The sequence below is a fragment of the Scardinius erythrophthalmus genome (genome assembly GCF_964197995.2).
Source record: "Scardinius erythrophthalmus genome assembly, chromosome: 7".
In the NCBI taxonomy this organism is placed as follows: Eukaryota; Metazoa; Chordata; class Actinopteri; order Cypriniformes; family Leuciscidae; genus Scardinius; species Scardinius erythrophthalmus.
Window position 1 is genome coordinate 9,695,391 of NC_138227.1, and position 12,545 is coordinate 9,707,935.

A 12,545-nucleotide genomic window follows, 5' to 3' on the forward strand; every position below is an offset into this window, starting at 1 on the left:
AGCATCACAACACATTACAAACCTAATTACACATCCTGATGAGCTCGAAGATGACTATAGCTTAACAAATATCCCCTGTGCTGCTCTTTTACAGGGATCTGGCCAAAATGGGAATCTCATGCAGTGCACATCAGAGGAAGATCCTGAGCAGCGTGCAGGATTTATTGTCTGGAATGCATCGAAGACAAGACACAAAGATTCCTGTCTGATCTGTGACGAAGGCAAAAAAACAATGCATCATGTTGGTTAGCATGAATTACAAGAGAGACGGAATATTTCACATCACTCTTGCACTTTAATGGAATATGAATGGTATGAAGATCAGAATGAATGAGCTAAACTGCACTTTTCTGGACCGCTTTGTGCTTTTATGAGGATGTTTTTTTTTTCATTTTCTTCCCTGATTGTCTTCATGATGTCTAAGGATTTTTAAACTGGCCTTTTGCCGACAATTAAAATGAATTAATGCATCTCTCCGGCTGAGATGTTTCTGACCCTCTTGATCCAGGCAGCAAGGCAGTATTTTTTGACAGGAGAAAGTTTGGGAAGTGTTCTTGTGTAAGTGGAAAAAAACATTTAAACTAAGTGCAAACAGACAACGACGCCTTTCTCCTCAGGATCTTTTCAGGATGGCCGATCGTCATCATCAGCGGGAAGGAATTGTTCCCTGTGGATCAAATTTGAACGTTAAATTCAAACGGATCTTTTGCCTCGGGAGATTTTGAGCCATTGTAAACTAATCTAACAGACCTTTTGGACAGTGTGTGTTTGTTTTATGAAGGCCAGATGGAGCTTTTAGAGGCATTGCTGAATGGAAAATTAATTTGCTTTATTTGTTGAAAAAAATAAAGGGAATGAGAAGATAGATCCAGATAAGATTTAGTCTTGAGTTACTCATGTTCTGTGTATTCAATCTTTGCATTTTTGAAGTAGCAAAGTAAATGACTTAATCTGACGGTTCTTCCTGGTTTCTTTTTGTCAATCCTTTAGTCATTTTATTTTCCCCTCTTTTCAATTTCATTTAATTTACTTCCATGTCTCTACCTTTTGAGTACCATTGAATCTACAACCAGAGGTCATGCGCAAATAATTAAATCTGTGTATGTAATTTGATAAAATGTTCGAAACTGCTGAATTGAATCATTGCAAGAATTTCATAGTCACAGATCTATTTTTAAAACTTTTTTCACTGTACATAATCTAGGATTTTGTTTGTACATATGATGTTTTTAATTGTTTTCTTCATGATGTATATAATACCAGCACTCATTTTCATGTACAGCTTCTAAGTTCTGTCATTTTCTTCCTTTTTTCCCCTTTACATGTGCAAAAAGATGTTAACGTAATGTATTTAATTTTCACAGTGAGCATAATAGTCATGTTGCAGTAAATTTAACATTGTAAAACAGCAGTACATTTAAGAATGGTTTGGTAACAGGTTGAGGAATCTCACAGTTTCTGTATTTCCACATTTAGGTGCACCTAACTTATGAGCTTTATTTATGATCTTTTTGTATCTAGTTCTTAAAATAAAATTTCAAAGAAATTGTTTGTAGTTAACGCTCTATAATTATCCAGAAAAAAATGCATATCCATTGTACAACATCCATATATAGTAAGTATGACATCCTTTCCATGAGTTGATGATGGTTACTGTATTTTATGAGTTATCCCACTCTTTTTTTAAGGGTTATCTTAAACATTAGTGTTTTTTATGATGACTTTTCCAGTATCACGGAGATCACATTCAAGTCTGACTCTTCCAGATGATTCTCAAGCAGATCGATCTCTTTCAGGTGGGATGGATTTGATTTCAGAGCTTCGGTCAGTGCCGTCACACCTTCATGTGTAACACTACAGTTGGACAACCTGAAGAGAGCAGAGTGGATTTGTAAGCACAGATATTGTTCTTTCTTAGCTTAACAGTTGCTTAATCTGTTTTGAATGGCTTTGATCTGATATTGCAACACATTAGATTTTTCCATACATTTACCTCAGCTTCTCTAGTTTACAGTGAGGACTTTGCAGGCCGACACAGAGCTTCTTCACACCTGAGTCTCGTAGATCATTAATACTCAGATCCAGATCTGTCAGATTGGAGGTCTTTGAGCTGAGAGCTGAAGCCAGAGCAGTGCAACTTTTCTCTGTGATTCCACATTTGTCCAACCTGAGAAAGAAATTTATTATAATATATACTGTTCCAACTTCATCAAATAGAAATGTGTTCACTGATTTCTGCAGTATATCTTAACCTCAGTGTTTTCAGTCTACAGTTTGGATCATGGAGAACAGCAGACAGCAGCTCCACTCCCTGATATCCAGGTCTGTTGTTGCCCAGGTCCAGCTCTCTCAGCTGAGCGTTTGACATTAGGGCTGAAGTAAGAGATCCAAAGCCTTCTGTTTTAAATTTGCAACATGAAAGCCTATCGAAAGAAAGTAAAAACACTCATAACTCTAGAAATCCCAGTGTATTTGATTGATTTGATATAGTGAAATATGTTACGTGTCCTACAAGACTGTAAACAGAAGATTTAGTCACACGAAGAAAGTCCCTTTAAAAAAAACGGTTTAATCTTTCTGATATCAATGGAATGTGGTTCAAACAGAGGTACATTTCTCTCATAGACTGTATCAGTATTTAATTATTCAATTAGTTATATTTGACATTTCTTAGTGGTGTTATTGGTGGAAATATATTGGCTTTTTAATTAAAAATCAATGTAGTGCTGTAGGGTTAGTAACTGTAATGTTTAAGTTAAAGAATTAGCCATTAAAAAGCCATATTTGTTGAGCACTGATCTGAATCTTGCAGGAGGAGAATACAAGAAATTTATGTAATTTTGGCCTTGATCATAAGCTGTAATTTTAAATTAAAACACAAATTGCACATGGAGCAATATTGTTTAATGGGGAATTTTCTTTGTACTGAATCTACCACAAATATTCAGAATCATCTTGCCTCAGGATCTCCAGTTTACAGTGAGGATGACGCAGCCCAACAGAGAACAGCGTCACACCAGAATCCTGGAGCTCATTCTTGCTTAGAGAGACTTCTTTCAGGTTTGAATCTGTTTCTAGTATTGAGGCTAATGCTGCACAACTTTTGTGTGTTATATTACAGTCATTTAGCCTGTTAATAAAGCAATTAAAGATATTAGTCATTATTAACCTCAAATCATTTCTCAATTCAGTATATGTGCTCACTATAACTCACTTCAGTGTTTCCAATGCACACTGAACTTTCTCCAGAGCAGCACAGAGATGTTTCACTCCTGAGTCTCCTATTTTATTCAAGCTCAGGTCCAGCACTTTCAGATGAGAAGGGTTTAAATTCAAAGCTGAGCTCAGGAAAACACAGCCTTCTTCTGTTACTCCACAGTTCTTCAGACTACGGAGAAGATAATACATGTTATCTCAATCTACTGGCAAAAACCCATGAAGCACAATTTGCATGATGAGGACTCATTTAAAAGTTTTCTATTAAGAGTTAACAGAGCCTACCTCAAAGATTCCAGTCTACACTCTGTGTCCTGTAGTCCAGCAGTTTGCCTTATAAAATCTTCATACTTGCGTAGATTGTTTGGATCATTTGGACTATTGTTTAACCATTTGTTAAATCTGTAGTGACATAGAAAGATTTAATTAAATGTCTACATTATGTAAATTGTGTATTAGTAATATAATGTTGTAATATTTCACTGTACTCCATAGAAGCGTACATGGGTCCGGCGTAGTATGATTTTTTTGCTCCGATACTGAATATTTCAACTCCTGTGTCCTGCAGGTTGTTGTGGCTCAGATCCAGCTCTCTCACATTTGATTTTGATGACAGAAGCGTAGACAGCGTTATACAGCCTCTTTCTGTAATATTACAGTCATGCAACCTGGAAGAGTTTATTTTTATTTTTTTTTATTTTTTTTTTCTCTTTCATATGGAAGCCATGAACCGCAACATAAAAGAAAAGAAAGAAAAAAATCTGTAAAAATCAAAACATTTCTAAAAAAGACAATAAAGTCGTCTCATTTCAAAATATTTCAAGATTAAAGTTGAAATATTTCGAGATTAAAGTCTTGCCTTTTATTGAAAGGCAAGCCCAGATAAAAGTAAAAAGCTACTATTATATTTAGATCCATGTCCGAGGCAGTTCGACTTCACAAGCGCATTTACTAAAAGAAAAAGAAAAAAGAACTTCAATGAAAGACTGTAGGCTATTCTCGTAATTTTGACTTTATTCTCAAAATATTACGACTTTGTTCTCGAAATATTTCGACTTTAATCTAGAAATGTTGTGACTTAAATCTCAAAATGTTTCGGCTTTAATCTCGAAATATTTCGATTTTATTCTCGATATATTATAATATATTTATTTATATATATTTTTCTCCACTAACTTTTTTTTTTTTTTTTATGTTGCGTTTCAGGGCTTCCGTACTTTCATTATGTATCAACAATTTTTTTGCACTCACACATAATATATAACAAAAGTACTCACCAAGCCTTTGTAGACAGCATGATCACACAATGTAGCCATTCAAGGATTGTTTCTGATCTACCATATTTATGTAGTTCAAACTCATCAAACTTCTCATCTGATGTCATTAAAATGAACATTAGAGCAAAACCAAGTTCTTGGGACTGTATGTCTTTAACTTTTCCTGAGGTTATGTATTTTTGGATTTCATCATTTAGAGAATGATCATTGAGTTCATTTAGACAGTGGAACATAAGGATACTCGTTTCTGGACAACATGTTTTTATCTTTTCCTTGAGATACCCAGTAGTTTTCGAGGTGTCCTGGGGGACGATTGTTCTTTTCTTAAAAAACCTTTCTGTTAGGATCTGGTTTAACTCCATTGAAAGTCCCATGAGAAAGCGAAGAAAGAGATCAAGATGTCCAGTCTTACTTTCTGATGTTTTATCAATGGCACATTTGAGTATGGTTGGCACTGTCACATTCATATCTGATTCATTTGCTTTGCCTTCTACAAGAACATTTTTGCCACAGTTGTGGAAGGAGAGATGCACATATAGAGCCGCTAGATGTTCCTGAACACTCAGATGAACAAAGCAGAAGACTTTCCCCTGATACCAGCCAAACTCCTCTCTGAAGATCTGAGTGCACAATCCTGAGTACACTGATGCTTCTGTCACATCAATGCCACACTCTCTCAGGTCTTCCTCATAGAAGATCACATTGCCTATTTCCAGTTGCTTGTATGCCAGTTTCCCCAGTTTGAAGATCATCTCTTTATCTTTGTCCTCATTGTCATTGTACTTTGTGTCTTTGATGCTAATCTGTGCCATCAGGAAGTGTGTGTACATCTGAGTGAGAGTCTTGGGAATCTCTCCACTCTCTGCTTCGCTCAACATCTTCTCCAGAACAGTGGCTGAGATCCAGCAGAACACTGGGATGTGGCACATGATGTAGAGGCTCCTTGATGACTTCAGGTGTGTGATGATTGTATTGGCCAGACTCTGATCACTGATTCTCTTCCTGAAGTATTCCTCCTTCTGTGGATCATTGAAGCCTCGTACCTCTGTCACTCGATGGACACACTCAGAGGGGACGAGATCGGCTGCTGCTGGTCTGGAGGTGATCCAGATGAGAGCAGAGGGAAGCAGATTCCCCACAATGAGGTTCATCAGCAGCACGTCCACTGAGGCTGATTCACTTACATCACACAACCTCACATCGCTCTGAAAATCCAGAGACAGACGACACTCGTCCAGACCATCAAAGATGAACAAGACTTTATATTTGTCACTGGATATTTCTATTTCTGTAGTTTCAGGGAAAAAGACATGAAGAAGATCTGAAAGACTGAGTGTTTTGTCCTTCATCAAATTGATCTCTCTGAAAGGAAGTGGAAATATGAGCTGGACATCCTGATTCTCTTTCTCTTCAGCCCAGTCCAGGATGAACTTCTGCACAGAGACTGTTTTTCCAATGCCAGCGACTCCCTTTGTCAGCACAGTTCTGATGGGTTTGTCTTGTCCAGGTAAACGTCTAAAGATGTCATTGCATTTGATCGGTATTGTTGCTCCTGCTGCAGCCTTCAGTGATTTTTCTATCCTTTTAATTTCATGTTCATTACTGATCTCTCCATTTCCACCCTCTGTGATGTAGAGCTCTGTGTAGATCTCATTCAGGAGTGTTGGGTGTCCCTGCTTTTCCAGTCCTTCAAAAATATACTGATGCTTCATTTTCGTGTAGGATTTTAATCTTTGATGGATGTCTTGATGTGGAATTTGTGCATCATGTCTGTAAAAATATAATTTGTACATAAGAAAATAATAGTACCGGTTTCTTGTTTTGGCTCTATGGAATTAAGTGTAAGCTTGAAACCTTTTTCATAAAATTCAAACAATATCAATTTTTATATTGACTCCGTAATTTCACTTAAATGGCAATTAATAGGCAATCTTCATTGCCATTAAAGTGAAATTACTTAACTTAAATATACGAGCTTGATAAAAATGATCATTCTAGAAGAAAATTTCAGATGGCACTTAGAGGCTTTTGCATCTGGACTCTTCAGTTGGATGTTTGGGGACTGAAGACACAGTAAGAGACTGGTTTCTTCCACGACCTTGATACCTGTGGAGGTTGGGAAAAAATGGCAATCCCAGAAGAGGATTCTTATTGGAACTTCTTGTTTCTTGCTTAATTTAGTTACAGCATAAGTCACAACCTCCATAAGCTCCTCATATGCAGGAGTATGGGGTGGTCCTCAATATCCCCTGCGTCAACACTAACAACATCCAGTTCCACAGAACTGGACAGTTGTAGTACTGGTGCCTCACCCCGAGGAGAAGAAACCTCAGCGTGTGCTTCTCCCTGAGATAAGGCACTGGATCAGGCAGGTGAAGGCTGAGATAGGTCTGGGCCCATCTCAAACCCCTCTGCCAAATCCATCTGCGAACCCCACGATCTGAGCCGCCTCTCTGCCTCAGCAGAAGCGGGACCCAAACCGTGAGGAACGCGTGCCGAAGCGCCCTCCTTGAAGAACGGACGGATAACTTATCACAATGCTCACAGTCAGCTCCCTCGAGAACTGACGGGGCATGCTCCACTCCCAAACAAGCAACAAAGCTTGTGTGTATCCCCACCCATAAGGAAGCGTGGGCAGGAGAAACCACACGGTTTGAATGCTGTTTACTAGCCATACTCCTGTATAGTGTGTAACTTGACAAAAAACTCCAAAAAGACAGCGACGATTCACAAAGAGCGCTTGCTGAAGACACAGAAGCGTTTTAGCGATTCTGGGTATGCTTTATAGTTTCCAGGGCCCGTATTCATAAAGATTCTAAGAATCCTCTCAGAAAACTCTTAATTTAGCTTAAAAACTTTTATGTAGGAGTCTTAGCTTAAGAGCGATTTGGGACCGATCTGAGAGCAACTCTGAGTAAGGAAAATACAAAAACTTTTATCTTAGTGAGGAGGCGGGGTTGACCCCGTTGCTATGTATGACACAATCTTTTGAAGACTGTGATTGGTTGGTTGTCCAAGAAGGAAAAAAAAAAGTGATTTTAAGTATAGGGTCTATTCTAAGCCTCCACTTTGAACTTACATGCGTAACTTACATCCTATAAGGTATTTGATTGCTTAGAATGATAAAAATTGTTCCACTCTTTCCAGTTACACTGATTGCTGGCATGTCTATTTAAGCAGTGGTTTGAATGTTGGTTTTAATGTATCAAACATGGAATTTTCCCAGTTGCCAAATATCGTAATGTAGTGATTACTTTCATTTCAGGCGCTATGGCATTTCTGCACTGTGTCGGAGATGTTAGCGCGTCTCTAAAAAGATCAGTCACAAACATGATCCCTGCACGATCTAATCTATAGCGTCTTATTAACTCACTGTCATCCATTGTCTGCAACACATTTCTTCTCCCTCTTCGTCTTTCTGCCATTTTCTCCTCTGCTAAAGAAACTCTTAAGCCTCTTAAAAGTCCTCGTCCGTGCTCCTAACAATTTTGACCTTAAGACCTCTTTTAAGGGTTAAGATGCTTTCTGAATTACTTTTTTCTTTACTAGGAGTTTTTCTTTAATTTTAAGAGTAAACGCCCACATTTCTAAGAATTTTCTTAGAATTTTGTCACTAGGAGCTACTCTTTGCATTAAGATTCTTTATGAATACGGGCCCTGGGCCCGTATGTATAAAACTTCTAAGAAATGCTCTTAAGAATAGTCTTAAGCTTTGACTTAAGTGTCAGAAAATACTTAGTAAAGAGTAGGACTTTTCTAAGAGTAGGAGACTTTTATAAAGCAGCTAAAAGCAACTTTCAGTAAAGTATAAGACTGATTCTTAAGTGCTGACTGAAGTGGGACTTAAGTGTTGTGAACTAAGGACTACAGTGATGTCAACCCAAAATGGCCGCCCTCAACCACTGATTCAGCCAATAGTGAGCCTGCAAGGGCAAGGTCACTGCAGCATGACACCAATCATTTAATTTTATTATAATAAAATCATTTAATTAAGACACTTTAATATTTAAATGTATTTAAAAAAAAATGTTTTGCATTGTGCAAAATTTTCGCAAATTAGTATTTATGCTGTGGAATCCTCTTCTATTGATGTGTGTCTCCTCATTTATAATTATGCAAACATGAGTTCCATCAATGGATCCAACAACTCAGGGAAACCCCGAAATACTCATTAAAGTGGCTTTATTTTGCTGCGAGATTTGCAAAGTCAATGAACTGCCATACAGTAGTGGCCAAAAGTGCAGGCAAAGGAAAATTGTCAGATTCACCCTTTATTCAAATATTAAAAATGTGTAAAAGATTTTGTACGTGTATTGTGTAGTTGTGCTTAGAGTCAATTGTTTATTTGTGATAACACAATGAAACATGCCAAATTGTACAGACATAATTTTTAGCCAGGCTGTCAAACAAATGAACAAGAGAGGACAATGAAATATTAATAACTGACTATGTTACAGACAATGTATGATTTCTTTTTTCTCCTGTAAGCTTTTTTATTTATTTTTTTTTATTTTTTTTTAAACCTGTAGCTGTAGTTAGGCCTTTTTTCAACAATATTATTGATCTGCCTGCATTGACACCATTGTCTCTGAACTGAACTGAACTGAGCTGAATGAAGACATCGCTGTTTTCTCCAGAGCGACTGTATAATGAACTAAATAGATAACTAATGACTAATGATCTTTTACAATGGAAATGAATCATCATCGAACTTACTTAAGCTGTACAATGGCACTATGTTCTTCTAGAGCTGCTGTATAGCCCAAACTAACTTTGTTGCATTATTTTCCTGTTATCACTTTAAAGCTGCTTTGAAACAATCTGTATTGTAAAAAGCGACTTGACTTGAAATTATTTAGTCAGATAAATATCTTCACTAAAGTTTACTTTTATATTTATATATTGAAAAAAAAAAAAATATGAGGGATGAACAAAACACCATTTTCCTCATATTTTGATGGTTTAAGCAAACTTGTAGGGTCATTAAAAAATTAAAAATAAAAACTCCGTACATCACTTTTAGCCACTACTGTATTTGATGTGGTCAGTGCCACAATAGTGCTATTGAAACCCTGCTTACAGTGGACTGATGAGCTCAAGTCATCACCAGTGCACTGCTGCTTTTTTCCAGTCAGCAACAATGTAATTATTATTTTTCCTTTAATTTCATTGCTATAAAATTTCTTAAAAGTCAGTTCGAAAAAGGATCCCTTGATGATCAAACTTTTATTGTTTGATCAACTCCGTCATCATTTACTGTAACTCCAATTTTCATTGAAAAGAAACAATTTTTTCATTGAAAAGTGCGTGGCCTCCTCCTCTCTGCGGCCATCTTGTTTCTCCTAACTAGGTTAAGAGACCTCTTCAGCTCTCTTAAGTAATTTAGGAGCTGAGACCTAGTCTTGACACTTAGGAACCTTTATGAATCACACTTATTCTTAAGTCTAGGAATAAAAGTAAAGTGACGTCATTCTTAGAATTTTGAGAGACTTAAGACAAAAATTTTACTCTGAGTGGCTTTATACATACGGCCCCTGGTCTGTAATGTCACCCGCCTATGATGTTCTGTCACAACATTAGACTGATTTCACACATGCTTCACAATGCAATCACGCAGGGGCGTTCCCACAGCGTCTTGACGCAGATCTAGTTCTCTTGAAAGGGAATCTGTTTTAGTGTGTGTGTGTGTGTGTTTTGATTAAAGCTTTTTTTAACATTCACAAAAAAATATTTATCACTGTACAGCTACAGTTATCACAGCTATACCATGTGCAAAGTTTCGCAAACATAAATATGTTTACCTTTGATCAAATAGAGAATCTGCTCCCTGAAACTCAATTGGTATTTTCTTTAATTTGTCACTTTTCAGGGACCAAACACTGGGATCAGGTGAATGTGGTCTCTCCAAAGAACTGAAATAAGACAACATAATCCATCTCACCATAGATCAATATTAATATTTTCTAGAAAATAAAAGTTGATGTCAAAGACTTTTAAGAAATATATAATTTGCAAGCAAATTTCTTGTTTTGTCTATCTCACAATTGCACCAAAACCATAGGTAATATATAATGTGTCACATGAAACACAATAATTCTATTTACCTTTGATCAAATAGAGAATCTCCATTCTTAAAGTCAATTGGCATTTTCTTTGATTTGTCACTTTTCAGGGACCAAACACTGGGATCAGGTGAATGTGATCTATCCAGAGACCTGAAAAAGGCAACATAATCTATCTCACCATTGGATAACAATGATTTGTGAAGGGCAGTACTGTAATATTTGCAAGCTAAATTTTTGTTTTAGCTGCCTCATAATAGTCAAACACCAACAGGAAATATTTATACACAAGGAAAATATGGGGACTAAACAGGTACAGCTGGACAAAGATTAACTAATCAGTAACCGTAGAAACTAAAGAGAACTAATACAGAAATGACATGTCATGACGTGTCATTTTTTTTCATTGATTTCTCATTCTTCATGGATAAAACACAGAGGACAGGTGAATCTGATCTCTCCTGCTGAACACTTTCAGATAAAACACAATCCATCTTCATAGTTCAGAGCAATTCAACATTGCATTCACTCAAATTATCTTAAGATTGTCAATGCCTTTTGTAATAAAAAAAGTAGTTAGTTAAATGCTATGTTGTATAATTTAGCAGTATAATTTAATCTCCAACATTTCTCTGAGTCGGTTTGAACTGAATTTGCTTTGATCTATGACTAAAGCATGTAAATATAAAGAATGTGCTTCTTCAAAATATGAATTTATATTTGATTTACATTTCTATAAATTGTATAGATGTACAAATAATGAAAAACATTTCTCTCACCTTTTCTCTCCATCACAAGCGATGTGATAATCAGTGTCTTCTTCAGCATTCATTTTGGTGTTTGTGTTTTCCTAACTGCTAAAAAGAATTATTCTGAATTCTATTTCCATCACAAACAAATGAAGACAATTTTTTTTTTTTTTTTTTAATAGAAAAAATTCTTTTACTCTCTCAAAGACTTCATGCAATTAAAGTCCCCATGAAATCAAAATTGACCCTATTTACTTTGTTAGCGCATATTACTATTCTTGTGGTGAACAATTAATCCGTGCAAGAAAATATTTAAAAAAAAAAATTTTTACCATGGTAATCTTTAATCAAAATCTGAAAATGCCCCTCCCCTCTGCATTGGAGGACCTTCTCTGATGACGTAGGTTTGAGGAATTGGTTTGGGAAACGCTTAACCACTCCCCTCAAACCGTTAGTCTGTTATGAGCGAGAGATGGAGAGGAGGAGCGCTAGAGTAAAACCCTGCCCTCTGTTCAATATTCCTTTTCACTGGGAAATACGTCATAACACTGGAGAAAAGTCGTTTGCAACTTCCGGTTCACGGGGACTTTAAATGACTTGGAATGTGGAAAAATCAAGAGCATGACTAAAACTGTCTTCAAAGGCTGGTTTGACAGCATGAGTAAAATACCTTCCTAGTTATATGCTAAAACTTTACAATACGGTTTCATTGTTTAACCACTTTAGTTAACATGAACTAATAATGAACTGCACTTCTACAGCATTTATTAATCTTAGTTAATGTTAAATTCAATATTTATTAATACATCAAAAGTTGTATTTATTAACACTAGTTATTACATGGCTTGGCTGAATTCCAATGTAGAATGCGGTATGTTATTTCTTGATAACAGACCGATGCGAACTATAACAGACCGTTGCCATGCAAAACAGCGCGTTGCTATGGACGCGGAACGGACTATTTTCTTTAGCGGAAGCAATACAATCGTTTTTAAATCAATAAACTCCTTTTAAATAAATAATTTGTGTCAATTTATTTATTTATTTTGTAGGTAGCCATGTAATAAGCGGGATAATGTATAGTGAGCCGGTTGTTATAGTGAATAACAACCCCTTCAGGCTGATTCAAGATCCCTCCGCTTCGCGTCGGGATCCCGTTCAGCCTGTCGGGGTTGTTATTCACTATAACAACCTGCTCACTATACATTATCCCTTACTTAATGCACTGTAAACTAATATAA

The 12,545-nt window shown here is 36.5% G+C and overlaps 2 protein-coding genes across 2 annotated transcripts in view; one reads left to right on the plus strand and one right to left on the minus strand.

The window, feature by feature from the left end:
- The window catches only part of epha4l (eph receptor A4, like), a 40,619-nt gene extending 39,080 nt beyond the window's left edge, over positions 1 to 1,539 (plus strand). Inside the window, exon 17 of the mRNA XM_081371334.1 lies at positions 95 to 1,539. Coding sequence (XP_081227460.1) covers positions 95 to 209 — 115 coding nt within the window. The 3' untranslated portion in view covers positions 210 to 1,539. The remainder of the gene's footprint in view (positions 1 to 94) is intronic.
- A 173-nt stretch (positions 1,540 to 1,712) lies between these two features.
- Positions 1,713 to 11,387, minus strand: LOC308693710 (NACHT, LRR and PYD domains-containing protein 3-like; the record flags this gene model as incomplete). Its single annotated transcript, XM_081370809.1, has 8 exons — positions 1,713 to 1,869; positions 1,994 to 2,167; positions 3,215 to 3,388; positions 3,502 to 3,618; positions 3,705 to 3,861; positions 4,906 to 6,263; positions 6,759 to 7,001; positions 11,335 to 11,387. The coding sequence occupies 8 exons, from the start codon at positions 11,385 to 11,387 to the stop codon at positions 1,713 to 1,715; spliced, it is 2,433 nt and encodes an 810-aa protein (XP_081226935.1).
- Positions 11,388 to 12,545: the final 1,158 nt, after the last annotated feature.